This window comes from Notolepis coatsorum (genome assembly GCF_963971535.1).
Source record: "Notolepis coatsorum genome assembly, chromosome: 7".
NCBI classification, from domain to species: Eukaryota; Metazoa; Chordata; class Actinopteri; order Aulopiformes; family Paralepididae; genus Notolepis; species Notolepis coatsorum.
Genome location: NC_140171.1, coordinates 30,375,966 through 30,396,106, shown reverse-complemented (window position 1 = coordinate 30,396,106; position 20,141 = coordinate 30,375,966). Strand labels below are relative to the sequence as shown.

Here is a 20,141-nt window from a genome sequence, read left to right as displayed (position 1 = left end):
ACTGTCATGCCTCCCACCCACAAAGCAGGCAACTCCTTGGATCTCATATTTTCCCGCAACTCCAGCATCATTAACACCATGGTAACTCCCCTACATGTATCTGACCATTCCTTCATATCCTTCTCACTAACTCTCATACGGTGGGGAGGAGACTGTACATTAGGAGGGGGTGGGTGGGTGGGTGGGAGAGAAATATACATATGGTGGGGAGAGAATATATACATACGGTGGGGAGGAGACTGTCTATTATATGTATATTTCTCTCCCACCCACCCACCCCCTCCTAATGTACAGTCTCCTCCCCACCGTATGTATATATTCTCTCCCCACCGTATGTATATTTCTCTCCCACCCACCCCCTCCTAATGTACAGTCTCCTCCCCACGTATGTATATTCTCTCCCCACCGTATGTATATTTCTCTCCCACCCACCCCCTCCTAATGTACAGTCTCCTCCCCACCGTATGTATATATTCTCTCCCCACCATATGAATATTTCTCTCCCACTCCCTCCTAATGTACAGTCTCCTCCCCACCGTATGTATATTTCTCTCCCACCCACCCCCTCCTAATGTACAGTCTCCTCCCCACCGTATGTATATATTCAATCTCTCCCCACCATATGTATATTTCTCTCCCACCCCCTCTTAACCTGTTAAGCCTTAAATCGATCAATAGAGACCGTATTAGATCCCCAATTATCAGATCGCCAAATGATTGACGGAGCTAGAGCCCCGGGAGTCGGGGGTGGTAATGTGTACTTTTGCGTACTTTGGGGCACGCCTCACATATCGGCATGTAACTCGAGAACCGCTGGACGGATTTTGTCACCTGAAAGGGAAATCGACAGGCAACAAATAGGGCTTTAATTCTATCTATATATTGTATTAAAAAAAATGCACACCGAGCCACTAGAGGTCGGCAAAGAATCATCCACATGTGGGCCCTTGGATGTTAAGAGGTCAATGTTTTTAAATATTTTTTTTTGTAGCCAAGAGTAAAGACCATAACCCTATCAAAAACAGTAGTCAAAGTGTATATTTTCATTTTTACCGATGTTTTATACGATTAATCGGAAATACAAATGTATCGGAAAATGCTAATTATTGTAAAAACCGCAAGAAAGATTCAACCCTGCCATTGGAAAGAGGAGCATTTTCCCTATCCATAGATGTATGATTTGGCCATAATAAGGTCAAGGTCAAGTTCAAGGTCAAATATGAATTTATAATTAAAGTCAATTATCATTAATTACTGTATCTACAAATCCTTCTGTTTAATCATCTTCCCGCGGTTCATTTGCTTAGATTTTTTGTACACATGATCTCAATAAGGTGGTGAATGAGCTCAGTGAGCATTTTCTCCTACCCGTATACATTTTTGATCATCATCATCAAAATCATAAATCATAATTAATCATAATTCATTTATTCATTACAGACACAATATTACTAGTAACAGACACAATATTTCTGACACTGGAAATACATACCCCCAGGTCCCTAGATGTTCCTAGATACCAAGAACATGCAAATTGACCTTGCAGAAGTGGAGCAATCTTCCATTTACTTAGGCATGTACCTTTAGGCGAAAACGGTCTACAGATTAACAGGCTAATGTACAGTCTCCTCCCCACCGTATGTATATTCTCTCCCCACCGTATTTATATATACCGCCAGTGGCGGCTGGCCACCGGGGGCGCTAGGGCGCCGACCCACCTGTTAAATGAGAGAAGAAGAAAAAATATAATTTTTTTAGTTTTTTGTTTTATAGCCCTATAAATAATATAAACATGTTTAAAATTAATAATATTTACTCATTTTAAGTATGTTTGTGTTTCCAATGCACAATATAACGTTAATATATCAAATAAAAAAATAATCGTTTTCCTGAACAGGAAGTGACTCACTCATTTCTCCTGCCGCATTTCTCCTAGCCGTATTTCTCGGCCCGGGCTAGACGCAATCTCGCTCTGAGTGCGCGTCACTGTTTCATCGCTGTATCCGTCGCAGCCAATCAGTGCGTAACGCGTTGTGCGTTGAAATATGATGTTTATGATGGAAGCCGGGCGCGATTTGAAGCGGTCTAGGCAAGCATTTAGAATTTCCGTCTAGAATTTCCATAGCCGCATTTCGCGGAGACGCTCTCTGATTGGCCGATGCGGCGATGCCAGTTCTTTCCTTAGCCACAGTTTGCAACATGTTCGAGGCTGTGTGTTGTGAACTTGTGATTCAGTCTGGAGTCTGGACAGTGGGCAGTGAGTGTGGATATACATCGACAACAGTCTGGGGGACAGTCAGTGGACATACACTTTATTAAGCCCTCCGGCTGGACCACGTTTCAATTAAACAAAGTGAGTTTATGCTGTTGTGTTGTGATGCAGCTATTTGTTGTTAGCTCACACAGTACTTGTTGGCTAACAACAAGCTATATATGGATGCAGTGTGGAGGGACATGCATGGACAATGGACATCAACACAGTCTGGACAATGGAGTGGATATACTTTATCAAGCCCTTCTGCCTGCTGTCAACTTAACAAGGTAGATTTGCGATATCGCTCGCTCTCTCTCTCTCTCTCTCTCTCTCTCTCTCTCTCGCTCTCTCTCTCGCTCTCTCTCTCTCTCTCTCTCTCTCTCTCGCTCTCTCTCTCTCTCTCGCTCTCTCTCTCTCTCTCTCTCTCTCTCTCTCTCTCTCTCCCTAACTAACTAACGTGATTCTCTCTCTCTCTCTCTCTCTCTCTCTCTCTCCCTCTCTCTCTCGCTCTCTCTCTCTCTCTCTCTCTCTCTCTCTCTCTCTCTCTCCTCTCACTCTCTCTCTCTCTCCCTCTCTCACCCTCTCTCTCTCTCCCTCTCTCTCCCTCTCTCTCTCTCTTGCTCTCTCTCGCTCTCTCTCTCTCTCTCACAATCCTGTGTCTCCGAGAAATGCGGCTATGAAATGCTGAGATGATAATAGCACTTCAAAACGCGCTGCTGTGTTGTGAACTATAACATTAATTTCGATGCTGCTGATGCATAATGAATGAATGGTGAGTTGTTTAAAATGACAACATATACATGTGTTAATTATTTATTGGATTGATCCGAGAGACAGAGAGAGAGATTGCTCCAGAGCATTTATTAACGTTACGTTACATTTTCAACTCGACCTAACGTCGAGTTGCGACCCACCAATGGAAGATAGTACCAGCCGCCACTGTATACCGCCATCTTTCTCCCGGGTTGGTGTGATCACATGACTGACAAAGCCGTGCAGTGATAGGCCAGAAGTCAGTTCGATTGCATCCAGGCTCGATTGCTTATTCTGTCTGGGTAGCCCGGATGATGGTTTTTTACATCGAATTCTATACACCGCAATTATGCATTGAATTTTTTACATTGAATTTTATACACCGCAATTATGCATCGCATTTTTTACATTGAATTTTATTATGCATTCGAATTTTTTTACATTGAATTTTAAACACTGAATTTGTATTTCACATAGGTAAATTCGGAGCAAAAAAAATCAGATACATGATTTTCAAAGTAATTATTTTCAATGCTATAAATTCGGTGTCTGAAAAAATTCAGATACATGTTTTCAAAGTAATTATTTTCAATGCTATAAATTCGGTGTCTGATCAAATTCAAATACTTCTGTCACTAATTTGCTTCCATACAGTATCTTTCAGAGGTCTTTTGATACTTTTGATACCATACACTATCAAATAATTGTACACTTTTACATACTCCAAATGGATCTTTGAGTGGAGAGCTTTTACTTGAGTATATACATACTTATACTTAGCAAGCAAAGGAATTGTGCACTACTTCCAAAAAATTGTATTTCGTGTCTTAAAACCCCCCACACAAAACAAGTTTAAACCGGGGTGTTAAATGTGCCTGTGAATCTGTTTCTGAAAGTGTCTGAAGGTGGATGTTCTGTGTGGGCTGACAGGCATCAGAGCCAAGTCAAGAGAGCGGGAGCCTCGGTGAGGTGGCAGATGTAGTGTTGGTTCTCCTTTCCAGAAACACAATGTACCACTGTGTCTCTGTGTCTGTGATTATAGTCAAGTAGGAACAAAACCCTTTTGATCCACTGTGTCTTCTTTATACTGGCTCCATCTACCCATACGCCTTCTGTTTGCAAAAAGGTTGAACACCCCCCCCTCCCCCCTCTTGATAATGTTGCCAATATCAATGACTCATTCAAAAAAAGAAAGAAAATGTATTCTTTGCTTTTCATATTAGGGCTGTGAGTTGTTGCTTATTATTTTTCATTTGGAAAGAGTTGAAAGCCGGACTGTCTTAATCCATCCATCTCGACAAAGTGTAGTTCTAATCTAGATTTTACAGGAAAACGGAATCAAATAAATCAGTGAACCAAGAGCCTGTTTTAGATCACGTTTTAAGGGAAATAGAAATGCGCTTCCAGACAGTCCAGGGCCGTTTTCTGAGAGACTCCAGTAATTGAAATAACAACATTGTTATCATGTGTGATTAAATTTGAAACAACAATCCCCTCCCCGCCAAGAGAAATGTTTTCCTCTCGGGGATCTCCAGAGTGCTTCACTTTCCGGAATCGGACCTGTTTGGTGGTCGGCCCGGTGGCCTATAAATGGTTAGCCACCTGCTGAATGACCCACGCCATCAGACCGCCGACTCACATGGGCCCCGGCCGCAGAGGTAGTGATCAACTAAAGAAGAGAGAGAGGGAGAGACAGACTCTTGGATCATTTGTTTATCGTCTGGCGTGGGCGTAGCCCATCTGCATGTACTGCATGACTCACATCAAAGTCAGCACGCGTGCGCGAGAGAGAGCGTCTCACTGAGTCCGACCGCACTGGCGACGCGTGATTTACAGACATCTTGCTGGGTCGCGGCGGAGGGGAACCCCGTATTCTGCGCGCAGCGTAAACACCCCGTTTTCCAGTCTCCCCCTGAACCAGAGAGTGGGGAGTTCAGGGTGGGCTTGGCTGACGTATTGATTTTGTGCTGATGCTAGGGTGTCCGACGTGGAGGGCGAAACCACTCCTGGACCTGTTTTGATCCATTAATGAGAAGCAGTTTCTGGTATGTGCCACGGAGAAAGCGCTTGTGCGCTACTCGCTCACACTCGTTACATCAAAGGCCAAACCGCAGTTACTTAACCCACGTTTTAATCTGACGTTGAGGCCTTAGACTTCACGACGGCACAACAGACATCATGTCACTCATCCTTCTCCCTTGTGCATTGCACCCCTCTTCCCTCCGTTTACATCACATGATGATTATATATTGGAGACATAATGTTTGTTCAGAGCCACACAGACAAACAGCTTGTTGCTTAAGAGAAGGGGAGCCTGCTTTATGACATATGACCTATTGGCAGGGATGGATTGGCGAACGGAACTACCGGGCCCCGGCCCAGGGGCCCAAGGGCTCAGGGGGCCCCTAACGCCAGAGACTGTGCAAAGTCGTTCTTATTAACTTTATATTTCTCACTGCAAAGACGAAGGCCTTAGTCATTTGTGTCAATAACGGACCCCCAATGGTCCTACTGAAGAACTGAAGGAATAACCTAAACATTCACCTTGAAGATGTCACAAGAAGTAAACCATCGTGGCACCTTCTAAGTGGATGTTTATCCTGTTGAGATACAGGGGAATTTAGTTATTGGCTTTAAACCTCTGGAGTCTAAGCCCTTTTTGGGAGCTTTTGGGTGGTTGGGGTAGGGGATAATTAAGAGGAGGGGCTCAAGGTCAACAGCAGTGGTGTAGCAAGAAATTCTGGGCCCCGTTCACGAGACGTCCTTGGGCCCCTCTCCCCTCCTCAGCTGCGATTCATACACACCTTTTAATAAAATCCTTGATCCAGACCCTCCGAGGGCTTCCCCCCAGCTCGGAGCCCTCCCCCAGCTCGGAGACCCCCCCCCCCCCAGCTCGGAGCCCTTGGTAGTCAGTTCCATTCCACCCACTTCTACACCCCTGGTCAACAGTAGGTGCCACATACAAGTGTGATACACTATCACAAAGCTAGGACCCTAAGGAATCATTTGAGATACAGCTCAAAACTGTTTTTGTCAATCTTTTCTGTCTATTAATATGTGATTAACATTATGATTTGATTTTCACCTAATCAAATTTAGAACATGTTGAGTGTGGAGGGGCTAGGATCATTATAATGTACCTACTGTATTATAATGACAGAATTATGTCTAATAAGTTGCTCCAGCAATTTATGAATGAATACTATTAGTTACTCAGCTTATGTGCAAAAACATTCCATTCTGACTACTAACTTTTGACATCTGGAGATTTTTTTCCCCATTCAGGGTTAGAGATTAGATGATGAGCAGTCTGTTCTGAGAATGGTCCCACTTCTTGTGAATGCACCTGCAGGCCATAAATCATCTGAATGGTCTAGGTCTGTAGTTTCTGGGAGTGGCTGGCTCTGCGCTGACATGGCTGACATCATACAGTACCTCAATGACCGCTTCTACCAAGTGTCATGGAGAGGGACCCTGTCAGCCACCCGCCCCCTGCGGACGGGTGTCCCCCAGGGCTCGGTCCTAGGAACCCTTCTCTTCTCCCTCTACACTAAATCTCTGGGTAACATTATCACGTCTCATGCCTTCTCATATCATTGCAATGCCGATGATACTCAACTCTTCCTCTCCTTCCCTCCCTCAGATATCCACGTCTCTGAGCGGATCTCGGCCTGTCTGTCCGACATCTCCGCCTGGATGACGACCAACCACCTCAAACTGAACCTAAGCAAAACAGAATTGCTCCACCTGCCGGCCAAATCCTCCCCCCTGACCGACCTTTCCATCACAGTCGAGAATGCAGCTGTGACCGCGTCCCCGACCGCCAACAACCTTGGTGTTGTCCTCGACGACCAGTTGAACTTCTCTGCTCACTTGCACCACAATGGTTGAACAAACTGCCCACCACAGTTAGGACAGGCGAAACCAGTCCAATCTTTCGCCGTCGACTAAAGACGCACTTCTTCAACCATTATCTGAAATGACAATTTTTTTTAATTTTTTTTATCTAACCCTAACTAACCTTACTGTCATGCACTTGTCCTAATATACTAACCTACACTGTAGCACTCAACACTTTGATGAACATTGTTACTCAGCTGATAGAGTTGTGCCCTTCCTGATGACTTGTCGTACAGAACTTGTAAGTCGCTTTGGATAAAAGCGTCAGCTAAATGACTAAAGGTAAATGTAAATGTTTCTGTAGTTGTAAAATGTGATAAGGCTGTGATAGTTCTAGTGGTCACAATAGGTCATTTTTATCCAGCGAGGTCAAGTAAAAAAATGTATTCATAATAAATGGCATCACCACATTGAAGGGGCTACTATAGAGACTCATATCATCACACACGGATACGAGTGGACTCATTATATTCACAAGAGTCTCAGCTTCACGGCCATACCCAATTTACACAATTCCAAGACTGTTTAGGGACCACATTATGTACAAATAGGCAAAAATATTATATATATTTATAAAAAGGCAAGAATCACATCTCAGCATGACAATGCGCTGCGTCATGGTCCGTCTCCAGGGCCCCATTGTGTCATAATCCGTCCATGCATATTGGTCATGTCAGACCACATTATATGGCATCAGTGGATTCCGTGGTCCAATTATACAGGCGTTTAGTGTGTGTGCTTCAGTGTGTATTGCAGTATGTGAGCTCAGTATGAGGGCAGCCATCACAGAAGAGAGTGTGTGCTGAAAGGGGTTGTTTGTGTCAGTCGGTCTTAAAGCCAGGCTTTGGCACCAGACAGATGACCACCTAGGTCACACAGTTGGCTCTGCTTGCTCTCACATTGCTATAATTCCACTGGACTGGACCTTTTCCAGTTGTGAGTCATCCACATGTATTGCCAGGGATATATCCAAACTGGCGTCAAGACAGCCGACCCGCAATATGATACGGCTTTAATCGTCCTTTCTTTTTTAATTTCCAAACAGAATCCAAAACAACAGTGCCAGTTATCTTGGTTATCACTGCGAATTGATATTGATTTGTATATTGATAACAGATATTGTCTTACAGATGGTTCGAATTTTGATACATCTCTCCGAGGCCCAGTAACATTTGCACTGTGAAGAAACCCAGCGTGTTAGGGGTCAGAACGTGATTGGCTTATAGAGGGCCAGGGTGAAGATAGCATATCAGAAAACAGACGCTGTGCCATTATGCTCTCAGGCCAAAGCCGCCACGCCAGGAAAGCAATCACACCACAGAGCTTGGCCCAGGTGCTCCTCACTTGTCTCCTCTCAAGTAAACACTCTCCAGCTCTGTTTCCGCCTATTTGTTTTTCGTTTTTTATTAAGATCACATTTTATTTGGACATTGTCTTTCAACATCAACCCCCCCCGCCCCAGAGGTCCCGGGGCACTGCACAATGTCACAAAAGGTCAAAGTCACCAGATAGAGCGAAGCTCCCAGCCGTCTCTCTATGGAAGCAGCATGTGGAGATGGATCGCCCACATGGAAGCGAGACCCTCATCCGAAGCAGTAGATGCATTCCTGTCTAAAGCCTGCATGTCACCCCACGTCATCAGAACGCCAGATCACTGGTTACTTAGGCCTGTCGTGTCTCATCTGGACACTGTCACACTGATCTGTAGCAGAACAGTGTATACTGCCAGACACCCATCCATATTGTACTATCTTGTGTATCTGTGCTTGGCCTGGCATGACAGCATGCTTCATGGCGATGGATGTGATTGAAGTACCACACACACACACACACACACGCACGCACGCACACACACACACACACACACACACACACACACACACACACACACACACACACCCTTTGGCCACTTGCTGCCTGCCCCCAAGAGCTGTTCAAATTGTTTAAACAATAACCGCCGCTGACTTTAATCAAAAGCAGAGACAAATTGACAAGATCCAGCTGAGCATCGCCTGGCTTTTATAGAAGAAATCATATTCATATTACACAGTTTACGCTGTGAACTATTGATTTTTTCCCCCCTTTACTTGTCTTTTTTATATTTTTATTTAGCACAATCTGTCTTTTATTCGGACTACAAACAATCATAATAAAATCTTCACAGGGGTAATGTTGCTTAATATGCGAAGGTTTATTTCTTCCCCTTCTATCATCTTTTTCTCCCTTTTTTTTATCCTGAAAGCGGGGCATTCGGCAGCAGAATGTGACCATCGCTGTATTAGAGGGGGGGGGGGGGAATCATTGTGTTGCACTCAGGTGAAAAAAAGGTGTGTAAAACAGTATCACCTCTAACTAAGCATCTACGGTTACATCAAACAAGTCCAATACTTCCTCCCACTCCCCAGTTTGGTTTGCCAATCCATTGTCTCCAACAAAAGAACTTGACACGCTGAATTGGAGCCTGTGATGGATAGCCTTTGAGGTCAGAAGCCCTTACTGGTATATTGGTTTCAGCGCTGCCCCGGCCCGGGCTCCACAGCCCTGAATGGGAGGGTTTCCAGCTTTATGTTGAGGAGAAGACTAAACGAATTACTAAGCGGAAGAGTCGACTCATATAGTCATTGTGGGGAGGCTGCTGTTGGTGGCCGGCTGCTTACTCTTAGGTCGATAAGGGAGGCTTTTGTGCTTGATGTGCCTGGACTGTGGTTTCTACCAGTGCATCATGTTTTCCATGTCAAGAGAAGACAGACAAGCAAATGAGTCGGTGCACTGCACTGCAAAATAAAATAAAAGATACAAAAAAAGGTAATCCCCATTTTAACAATACATTTTATCTGGTATTGAATCTGAAAATATAGATTTCTTAAAACAAGTAAAAGAAATTAATCTAAAATTATTTCACTAGTACACATGAGCTTGTTTAAAGGGTTTTGTCAAAACAAGTGAAATGATCTTGAAACAGAAGCAGTGAACCATCTCATCTCATTTCAAGATGTTGTCACTTGTTTCATGATGAAATGTACTGAAAAAGTTCCACATGGTTGAAACGGGTGAGATGCGTGCATCCACACACCCCCACCGGCAGATTATTTCACTTTTGTTTTCTTAAAATCATATTTTAAGACTCAAGAACTCAATGAACTTAAAATAGTTGTTAATGCAAAAAAAATAAGAAGATTGTTGTTTTTGACTGATTCAGAACATACTGATTCATCAGGATGGGTTAAATGCAGGGGACACATTTCCCCAAGGGGATGATAAAGTACAACTTAACTTAATTTACACATGTTTGCTTTCAATGGCATCTTATCCATCTGATTCTATGAAGGATCTATTACCGATATCTTGTCATATTTGAATAATTACTGTATGTCTGTAAAAGAAAATGATGCATAACAGTACATAGAATAAAACATCTTTTGACATTCGTTGGTCTCTGTTCTGTCACAAGTATGTCCCCTACACTCCCCCAAATCATTGGCTATACCTGCGAGTGTGTGTGTGTGTGTGTGTGTGTGTGTGTGTGTGTGTGTGTGTGTGTGTGTGTGTGTGTGTGTGTGTGTGTGTGTGTGTGTGTGTGTGTGTGTGTGTGTGTGTGTGTGTGTGTGTGTGTGTATTCCTGGCACTGAAAGGAGGTATTGTCCTCTTGAGAAGTATTATCTAGCCAACATGAACATAACTTATCCTGATGCAGGGGACTCTATGTATCAAACAAAGGAGCCTCTTATATCACTAAACTTTATCACCGTGGACATTCCTTGTATCACGAGAGATGCCATTCCCCCACAGAGATGAAAACAATGGTTATCTGATTGTTTTCTATTTAAGTTATTCTGGTATGTCCTGCTTAAATGGAGTCCACACCTCTTGTTTACACATCACCCTCATAATAAGAGATGGACGGGGGGGACATCGTTTAAAATGCCATCATATACCATTATCACATAGCCATTTCTGATTTAGCTTGTCAGGTGATGTGAACTTGTTTTTGCATTTACTGTGTTCATTAAAAAAATTATTATTAATGGCCTTAAACGTTCGATAATCCGGAATATAAATGTATGTGTAATTATCTCCAACATTCCAGGGTGCTGGCAAACGTTCTTCACAGTTATGCTTCCTTTTATTTCCTATGTGCCCAACCGCCTCGTTGTAAAAAAGGGTCAAGCGCCCAGTTAAAATATACAGTGTATAATTTTATAGGTTTTTCCCCACGGGGCTCCTGGTGCCGGTGTCGGGACGGGGATCGAGACGACAATGCGCAAGGCAAGCACCACAGCCGCACGCAGATCAGTTTCAGTCTTTGTCAGTTCCGAATGGGGGCGGAGGAAGCAAACCCATTAGAATCCTATAAAAAGAAAGTATCCGAAGTCATAAAATACCAGGCTGCTGGACTACATGCACTCAGTCACAGTGCCAGAGACAGACTGGAAACCTCTTGTCAAGTTTCATTTTGACCTTGAGAGCATCAGCATTTTTTTTGAACAGATTCAGCTCATCATATTTTTTTCCAGCATTTCCAGCATTAAGCTATAGGAAGGTTTTCAACAAAGTGACATTGTGTGGATGGCACTTATCTGTTTTGTGTAGCTGATTTACAGAAAACATTGTTCCCACCATTACTAATGTATTTCTGACAGGAAAGCTTCACACATGGACACTGCAAGGGCGCTCTCAATTTAGAGGGGATTTTCCTTTTTTTTTGCGTCACGCAATTGGCACGTTTCAGGTGTTCGTGTGCCATTCTTCCGTTGGTATTTGAACAATATTGTTTTTTTTCCAATGATGCTCGTCGTACTCACTTGGAGTAGATGGTGTGCTCTGGCGCTTCTAGCCGCTACGTTAGGGATGGGGACATCCCAGCGATCCAAGGCGAACTCCATCAAGTCGACCCTGACGGAAGAGACACCCACGCCGGCTACAAACCGCTCAGCGGACACCCACCATAGTAGCGGAATCACCAAGAAACACAACATTCTCACGCAGGTATGTTGATCCGTTTATATTTACCAAATGATACATGTATGTTGCAGACAGTTCCAAGTTTACGCACACGACACGCCAAACACATTTGTCGTCGTCGGTTTCCCCCCTTCCTTTTTGGCAAAATAAACCATAATAATTTATTATGATCAGCTGGACATCGAACGAGAACTGGATTGACCGTTCGATTATTATCGATGTACTTCGGAAACAAACAAGCATGTGCGTAATTGTGTGTGGCGCGCAATATATTACGCGTGGTGCCTCTTGAGCGTCTTGAAGCGAACAGAAGTCCTGGACGCGCGTATTGTGGCGCACAAGACATTACGCGCGGTGCATTAAGTGTCTTGAAGCGAACAGAAGTCCGGGTCCAGGACTTCTGTTCGCTTCAAGACACTCAATACTCAATAGGCACCGCGCGTAATATCTTGCGCGCCACACAAATACGCGCGTACATTAAAAAAAAGCTTTCTCACGTGTGAATCGTTATTGGAAATAGCGGGGATTGGACCCCTCATAAACCCCTAATTGCCTTTCAGACCTTGACGCCACAGTTAGGTACAGCACACTTCCACCGTAAATCATTAACGCCAGCAGAAATGCGAGAAAAAGTTAACACTTGGGGGTAATTTTCTGTCTGGTTCTTAGTATCATTAAAGTGGCCCAGACGCTTGCTGGGATTATGAGAGCCTTACTTGGGGCCACTGACGGATACTCTTACCAACCACTTAATACCCACTCAAAGAGTTATCAATGCCTGCTGTTTCAACAAAGTGTAGAATTAGTTTGGCAGAAAACATGAAAAAACTGTCCAGGAAAGAGTTGTCAGTTTCATTGTGCCAAGGGTAAACACTAAATTAGTTATAGTCATTTAACTGTAACTGTTATGTTGTGTAAACATTTGTTTCCACTATTAACCCGTTTAACATCATGGCAAGTAATGGTCAGAATTGAAATCACGAGAAATAAAACAGGCATATTACATGCTATATTTATTTATCGATAAGCAGATATGTGTAAAAAAAAAAACACACATAAAAAAAATAAAAAAACATAGTCTCTCAAAAGTGTTCATGAATTCGTTTATTTTAGTCAGTTGTGTCTGTAAATGATGGAAATGTTAAACAGAGAGAGAGAGAGAGAGAGAGAGAGAGAGAGAGAGAGAGAGAGAGAGAGAGAGAGAGAGAGAGAGAGAGAGAGAGAGAGAGAGAGAGAGAGAGAGAGTAGTAAACAGGCCACAGCTTACGGTGTTACAAAAATTATACACTTGGATCGACTGACCAACGCGCAACGCGGTCCAGTTGAATGTACGTCTGGCATCTATCAGGTCACAGCGTCTTCTTCAGTGGTATCAGTATCGGTCACGGAGTCTTCTTCAGTGGTATCAGGTCACGGAGTCTTTCTGAGCAGCAGATGGCACTGCCACCTCTCTTATGCGCCCCTCTACAACGCGGATAGTCTGCACAGTGGGTCCAAGCAACAGCTGATTTCTATTCTCGTTTTATTTATTTGACTATTATCATTATTGTTAAAAAATGTATAAACAATATGTTATTCTATGTGTGTTTGTATCGGGTCGCACAGTCGCACTGGATTTGGCTGATGGTCTTTGGCGCTTGGCTCGCGCCTGTTATGTCTGCAGTCGGCCAATGCGAAACGTCCGCACGTTGTCACGTGGAATGATAGCGGATGGGTATCTCCGAGAGGTGTTGAGAGCACTGTTCTCGAGATCCCGCTCAGACAGAGGGTTATTAAAAAGCACTTTCTCTCTCCTCTGTGGAGTTTGGAAGAGCTCCAATCCCAAAACCTCACCGCCAGACCTCAGTCTACACGTCTGCTTCCAACCTTGCCATCGCAATAATCTGGAGTGGTTTGGAAGAGTGGCCTGAGGGGATGCTGTGTGTGCATGTGTGTGTGTGTGTGTGTGTGTGTGTGTGTGTGTGTGTGTGTATCTGGGTGTGTGCGTGTACAGAGACCACCATACTGTTATATGAGCTAAATGTCACAGCACATTTAGCAGTGTCCAAATGAAGATGGCTAATAGCTTTGATGGCATATGTGTGTGCGTGCATGCGCGCGCACGTGTGTGTGTGTCCGACTGCCTCCCGGCTTCCAGAATGGTTTCCAGACGTGTAAAGTAACAGCCAGGGCTGCAGGCAGGCTTGGCCAGATAACAGTATGTTAGCTATATAGTCTGAGCCGAGACTACTAGGCAACTCCAGTGACCCTCTGTGTATATATCTCCTCTAGAGTGGTTGTTTATGAGTGGAATAAATCAAAGATAACAACTCCGCTCTTCATTAGCCTTTAACTGGCAAAGCGTGGCACCGATTTGTAACATCTTAGGAGTAACGCTACAGCGCGGGGATGGCGTGTTATTCACGTCGTGATCTGATTATAAAGGTTATGCTAATACAGTTGGCATGTGGCAGTATGTGACTGCATGGTAAAATAGTCCGAAACGGTGTTAAAATTCAATTTGTCGGCGCTATAGTTCACAGCTAGGCCGCATTAAATTAATTTCACGTGTGCCGTTAGTTCAGCAAAAGGGAAGGATTTTCTTCTGCCTGTGTGGAGGAGGGGGATGGGGGCTTGGGGGCACGAGGTTGGGAAAATGGTCTTGTTATCTCATCTGGCTGAACTGTGGATATCTCTCCACAGTAGATTTATGGTGGAGCTGCTATATGATGTTAAGTTTGTTACAATTTGTGAGGAGTAGGTGGCAGATGCTCACACCTCTTGAGTGTGGACCCAGCGATACAGGCCTTGAGTGATTACCCTCGGCAGTGGGTGAATGAGTGTTAACTCCATAACTCCAACCGTTACTTCAATTTTGTCACACTTCCCACATTTCCTCCCTCATATCCCGTCTTCATCCTTCGCCCTAAAGCGCTGAAATCTTTTTATATGACATCAGGCAGATGTTTTGGGCCCTTAAATTCCCTAACATTAATTGGAAGATTACAACATAAGCCCCCCAATAAACTGCCCCCACTCACTTTCAAATGTAGCAAATTAGAGAGGCAGAGATTGTGACCGCCCAGCCGTCGCTGCAGGAAACTCCGGGTGTAATTTGGTGTTTTAACTGTCAGATTATAAAAGGTGGTCTTTTCCCAGCATGTCAAAGCCATTGGTATAGGGAGGCATATGACAGGCTAATGTGCTTTTATTTCCCCAAGGCTGTGTTGACAAAGTATTGCACTCCTGTCGCTCTCAGTGACAAAACAAGTTTACATTTAATCTCTCAGTCTGAACGGGGGGGGGGGGGGGTCAGGTTATGTGCTGCTGTCCCGATATCGTGATCCGGCCTCTTAAGCGAAGCCACGTCAGCGTCCCCCTCCGCCGCGTTCACATCACACTGACTTGAGAGAAAAACATGATCAAACCTAAATAGGGAGCTTGTAAAGACTTTGACAGCCACTGCGCGTCGTGGGTGGCACCGGCTCCCTGTACGCAAACCAGCAGAGACGGATAGTTTGGTGCAAGGGAGTGCTCACCGCCATAACCCCCAAGCCCACAATGGGTGCAGTGGTAAGGCTGCATGCATACAGTACAAACCCAGGCTGTCTGTTTCACATCAGTGGCCGGTCAGCCGGGCCTTAACTAGTCGCTTTATTTAATTCAACACAGAGATCTCTTTAACAAGCGGGGCTGAATCGCTGAAGGCACTCCTCTATAAAAAGCAAAGCCACGTCCTTTCTCTCACCGGCCCTACCCCCCCCCCCCCCCCCCTCCAAGCTTAACTGACTGTTTAGTGATCTTAACGAGCTGCGAGGGAGAGACGAGGCAGGCGGAGGTGTGACTGCTTGTTAGCGCTCGGCTAGATGTGGTTCCGTCTCCAGCCCGGGGTCTCCTGTCTTGCGGCTCCTCCAGTCAGCGGGCCCCCAGGGGACCCGTGAGGGGCCCCACACGGGAGCCATAAGGGGCCCACCAGGCCAGCAGCCCAGCCTGCTTAGGTGATCCCGACTCACCGACTTCACTGTAATTGGACCTGATAATGAGAGAGGAGACCCAGACCTCCTCACTCCACAGGATAACACCTTCTGCAGCAACAATAGGCCCACGAGTGGAGGGGCTCTCCTGGCCTGCTCTTCTGATCACTAGAGCTTGTCTTCTCTTTTTTTTTTAAAGCATTTCTGCTTTACTGGGGACAGGACAGTGAGTGACAGGAAACCAGGTAGAGAGGTAGACTCTCCTCTCCTCTCCTCTCCTCTCCTCTCCTCTCCTCTCCTCTCCTCTCCTCTCCTCTCCTCTTCTCTCCTCTCCTCTCCTCTCCTCTCCTCTCCTCTCCTCTCCTCTCCTCTCCTCTCCTCTCCTCTCCTCTCCTCTCCTCTCCTCTCCTCTCCTCTCATAGTCTTAATGTTTTGGAACTATAGCCCTAGCAGGGCTGTGGCTCGTAGATGAATGAGCGGCGCTGGCTATGAAGACTTAACCTAAGAGAGGTATAGATTTCTGGAGACTTTGGAGTCCAGGCCTGAGACGGGACGTGCACATAAACACATGTGTTTTTGGTGATGAAAGGAGCCAGGTTGTATTCTTAGAGATGTGTGTGTGTGTTGTGCGCTGCCATCCTATGTTATCTGATACTCGCAGGCTGTCTGTGCTTTCAGGGCATATGAGGTTTGTTTATCCAGTGACATCGTTTATTTGACTCTGTAAGGCCACTGCCTCTCATTAACACCATTCACAGTTTCAAGTTCCCTGCTTGATCACTGAAGGTCAAGTTCAATCTCCGCAATAAGCTCCAAAAGCTGGAACTGTGTGTCAAGATATCTTTTTTCTTTTGGGAAGGGTGGGGGGGGGGGGGGGTGGGGGGGGGGGGGGGGCAAGAGGTATATACAAATATTTTATATTGTTTATACTTTAGCGGCACAACAACTTTAAATGAACAGTAACTATGCATGATTTTATACACTTGTTATTGTTAAATGACTTTTCTTGTCAAATCCTTTTTCTACCTTAAAACATTATTTAGCTCCCGTAGGTTAAAAAGAACGTACTATACCGAGTGCTAAGCACATGCATAATAACACCACACTTCTATCGCGTTATATCAGAGCTTTGGAATGACACAACCGAGGTAAATAGGGGAAATACAGACTCAAGGGGCCCGGTTCAAAGCCCTGTGTATTCCGCGGGTTGAAAACCCTGGGAGATTGTCGCTCCCGCACGCTGGAGCGCTCACCATCAAAGCCCGAGTGTTTCACCAGCAGCACGAGAGCAGCACGAGACGAGGCCAGGGGCTTCCCTCATGCTCCCTCCGTCTGCGCCTGCCTCTATCGTCTCGCCAGCATGGGCCAGCGAGGCCGCAGAGTACACAGTTCACATCCCACTTCCTCCACCACATACAGGGCAGCGCTTTTATGTGCGAAGACCGTCTGGGGAAAAATAGGGGGAGCGGCGGAGAGGGAAAAAAAGTGTCCGCTGAAGTGGGCCGAGGACTTGAGATCAATGAAACGCATCCAAACGAAACCCCATCCCTCAGAAGTTGTGAATGAGGCGTTTTAAAACACGACGAGATAAGGCGAGATTATCTGCCGCGATTCGGGGGTCGGCCTCGTATCGTTGGGTTTCAAAGGGCTTTCTTGTGGTTTGGGGCTGGGATGGAGGAGGTGAGCCACCCCTCACCCCGCCTCCCCCTGCCCCCCTCCCCCATATGCACTATACGCCGTAATCAACCCTAGACTCCTGGCCCCGAAAATCCCAGATAGGAATCGTAGCAGGCAGTATGAAATAGTACTGCATACGGCCATGCTCGTTTGTCTTCATACTTAGATAACGGTCTATATTTTCACATTGGGGGGAGAGACTAATAACGGTCTATATTTTCACGTCGGGGGGAGAGACTAATAACGGTCTATATGTTCACATCGGGGGAGAGACTACTGCTGCACTCTTTCTGAACTCCTCCATGGCCCAGTATGTGGCAGAGGCCAGCATATGTGGAAATTGGCTCTGTAAAATATGATTTAAATGGGCTTCAGTATTACTCCACGGGGGGAAACGGCACGCAAAATAGCCAAAACGTGCCCTCGATACGCAGCAAAGATGATTGCGCTCCCGGAGTTCATTTGAAATGGAGATAAATTTTGAACGTCCTGAGAACTACAGTAGTAATCAAGAAATTCTTAGAATAATAATATAAAACAAATTTTGAGCATGACTGCATTCATCGCTAGATTGAGCGTCTGTCCCGTGAAGATCAGTCATAATGAAGGATCAGTCTCCAGTTTAATATTTCCCCTTTTGTAATTCTGACTGGATGCTACATCATAGCTTCCATGTGTTTCCAATGTTACTGAGTCAGTGTGGCTTACAATCCATTCAAGACATCTAATCTAATGTGGCTTACAATCCATTCAAGACATCTAATCTTGTTCACTTGCTTAATTACAAGGATATTGAATAGCAGCTTTTAATGCCCGCAGAAACTGATATTTTTCTAGAGCTGATTTAAACATGTGGAGTACATCTGATTTTGGAACAAGGCCTGTTTCTGGGTGACGCAGGCCCTAGCTATGGCTTTTAACCCTGAGAGGTGTTTGTTCTTCGAATACATTCTGACGTGAAACTCTTGTTGTTTTTATATTCATGTTTGTTATTCCATGTTCATCAGCGGTAAGCCACTCTAATTCAGATCTGTCAGTGCAGCTGTGTGTGGTTGTGTTGGCGGCAGTGGTGCTAGTGGTGGTGGTGGTGGTGCTAGTAGTGGTGGTGGTAGTGGTGGTGGTGGTGGTGGTGGTAGTGGTAGTGGCGGTGGTGGTAGTGGTGGTGGTGGTAGTAGTGGTGGTAGTGGTGGTAGTGGTGGTGGTAGTGGTGGTGGTAGTGGTGGTGGTGGTGGTAGTGGTGGTGGTGGTGGTGGTAGTGGCGGTGGTGGTAGTGGTGGTGGTGGTGGTGGTGGTGGTAGTGGTAGTGGCGGTGGTGGTAGTGGCGGTGGCGGTGATGGTGGTGGTGGTGGTAGTGGTAGTGGCGGTGGTGGTAGTGGCGGTGGCGGTGATGGTGGTGGTGGTGGTAGTGGTAGTGGCAGTGGTGGTAGTGGTGGTGGTGGTAGTGGTGGTGGTGGTAGTGGTGGTGGTGGTAGTGGTGGTGGTGGTGGTGGTGGTGGTGGTAGTGGTAGTGGCGGTGGTGGTAGTGGCGGTGGTTCCATTTGAATGTTTAATTAACATAATTCACACAGACAGACGGTTCTGTCACCCTGTGTGTGTGGAGCTGGTATTGTGTTACCTTCACAAAGTGGTCATCCATGTGCCCTGCTGTTACAGTAGACTGTCCCAGAGTCTATCTGAGCATGTAAGAAAGATAAAAAAACAAGTTGTTCAGCCTTGGGCCGACCCTTGACCCTTAGTCTGGTCAATCATGGATCTGATGCTGATCCCTGTCCCTCTTGCTTATCGATTTCTGTGCAAATCTGTGACATTATTTCATTTGACCCGAGGAACTCATCCGCCTGGTGATATGATCTCATTCCAACTAATTTGCTGTTGAACCAGGCCTCAGGGGCAACAACACACCCATGTGTAAGAAATTACCATATGACAGCATTCCCAGTAACATCTCCCCTCGTTGTACCGTACATACTTGTTGTGGAAAAAGTGAGCTTGGTTCGTTGGGGATTATTCTTTTAGCCGCCGCACACTGCAGTTGCTATGTTTACAGACAACGTGGTGTTGTTTCTACCTCGGTCATCTCATTCAGGATACTGGATATACTCAGAGGCTCTGGCCACACGGGAATTCCCATTACATTGTTATCACGCCGCCCTTGGCTTCGCTGGACAATGGGAAATGTGTCCAAGTCCTTCCAATTGGGAACCAAGGGATAATAGGCCTGACTGTCAGATATTTGTCTTTTCATCACTGGGTTTAATTTGTTTAAATCCCCACGCACCCAAGCAAAACAGTGACACAGCAAGCTAACCGACTTCTCAGAGGGGACAATTATCTAATTGCCTCTTTACAGACTAATTAGGCCTCGAAACTCTTGCTTGATCGAGGTTAACCTGACTTGTGTTTTCCTTGGTGGGGTAATATCATGCCAATGGCTCTGTTGTTAAGAATCGGAGAGATATTCCTGGTTGTTGGGGACTCAACCGGGAGACATGTTTGTCCCTCTATGGCCTGTTTTCCACCGTTGGAAAGTCTGTGCGCTTGGGAGGGAACACAGACTCAAACTCTGTTAATCTGGTTACTGTCTTGAGCAATTTCAACTTGAGCTTGTTGTCACATAAAAATACTATTGGAGACAGAGAAAT

At 45.4% G+C, this 20,141-nt stretch overlaps 1 protein-coding gene across 1 annotated transcript in view; it reads left to right on the top strand.

Annotated features, from left to right (window-relative positions):
• The first annotated feature begins 11,341 nt into the window (after nt 1-11,341).
• Nucleotides 11,342-20,141, top strand: part of dkk2 (dickkopf WNT signaling pathway inhibitor 2) — a 31,333-nt gene continuing 22,533 nt past the window's right edge. The window contains exon 1 of the mRNA XM_084318509.1: nt 11,342-11,893. Coding sequence (XP_084174635.1) covers nt 11,690-11,893 — 204 coding nt within the window. The 5' untranslated portion in view covers nt 11,342-11,689. The remainder of the gene's footprint in view (nt 11,894-20,141) is intronic.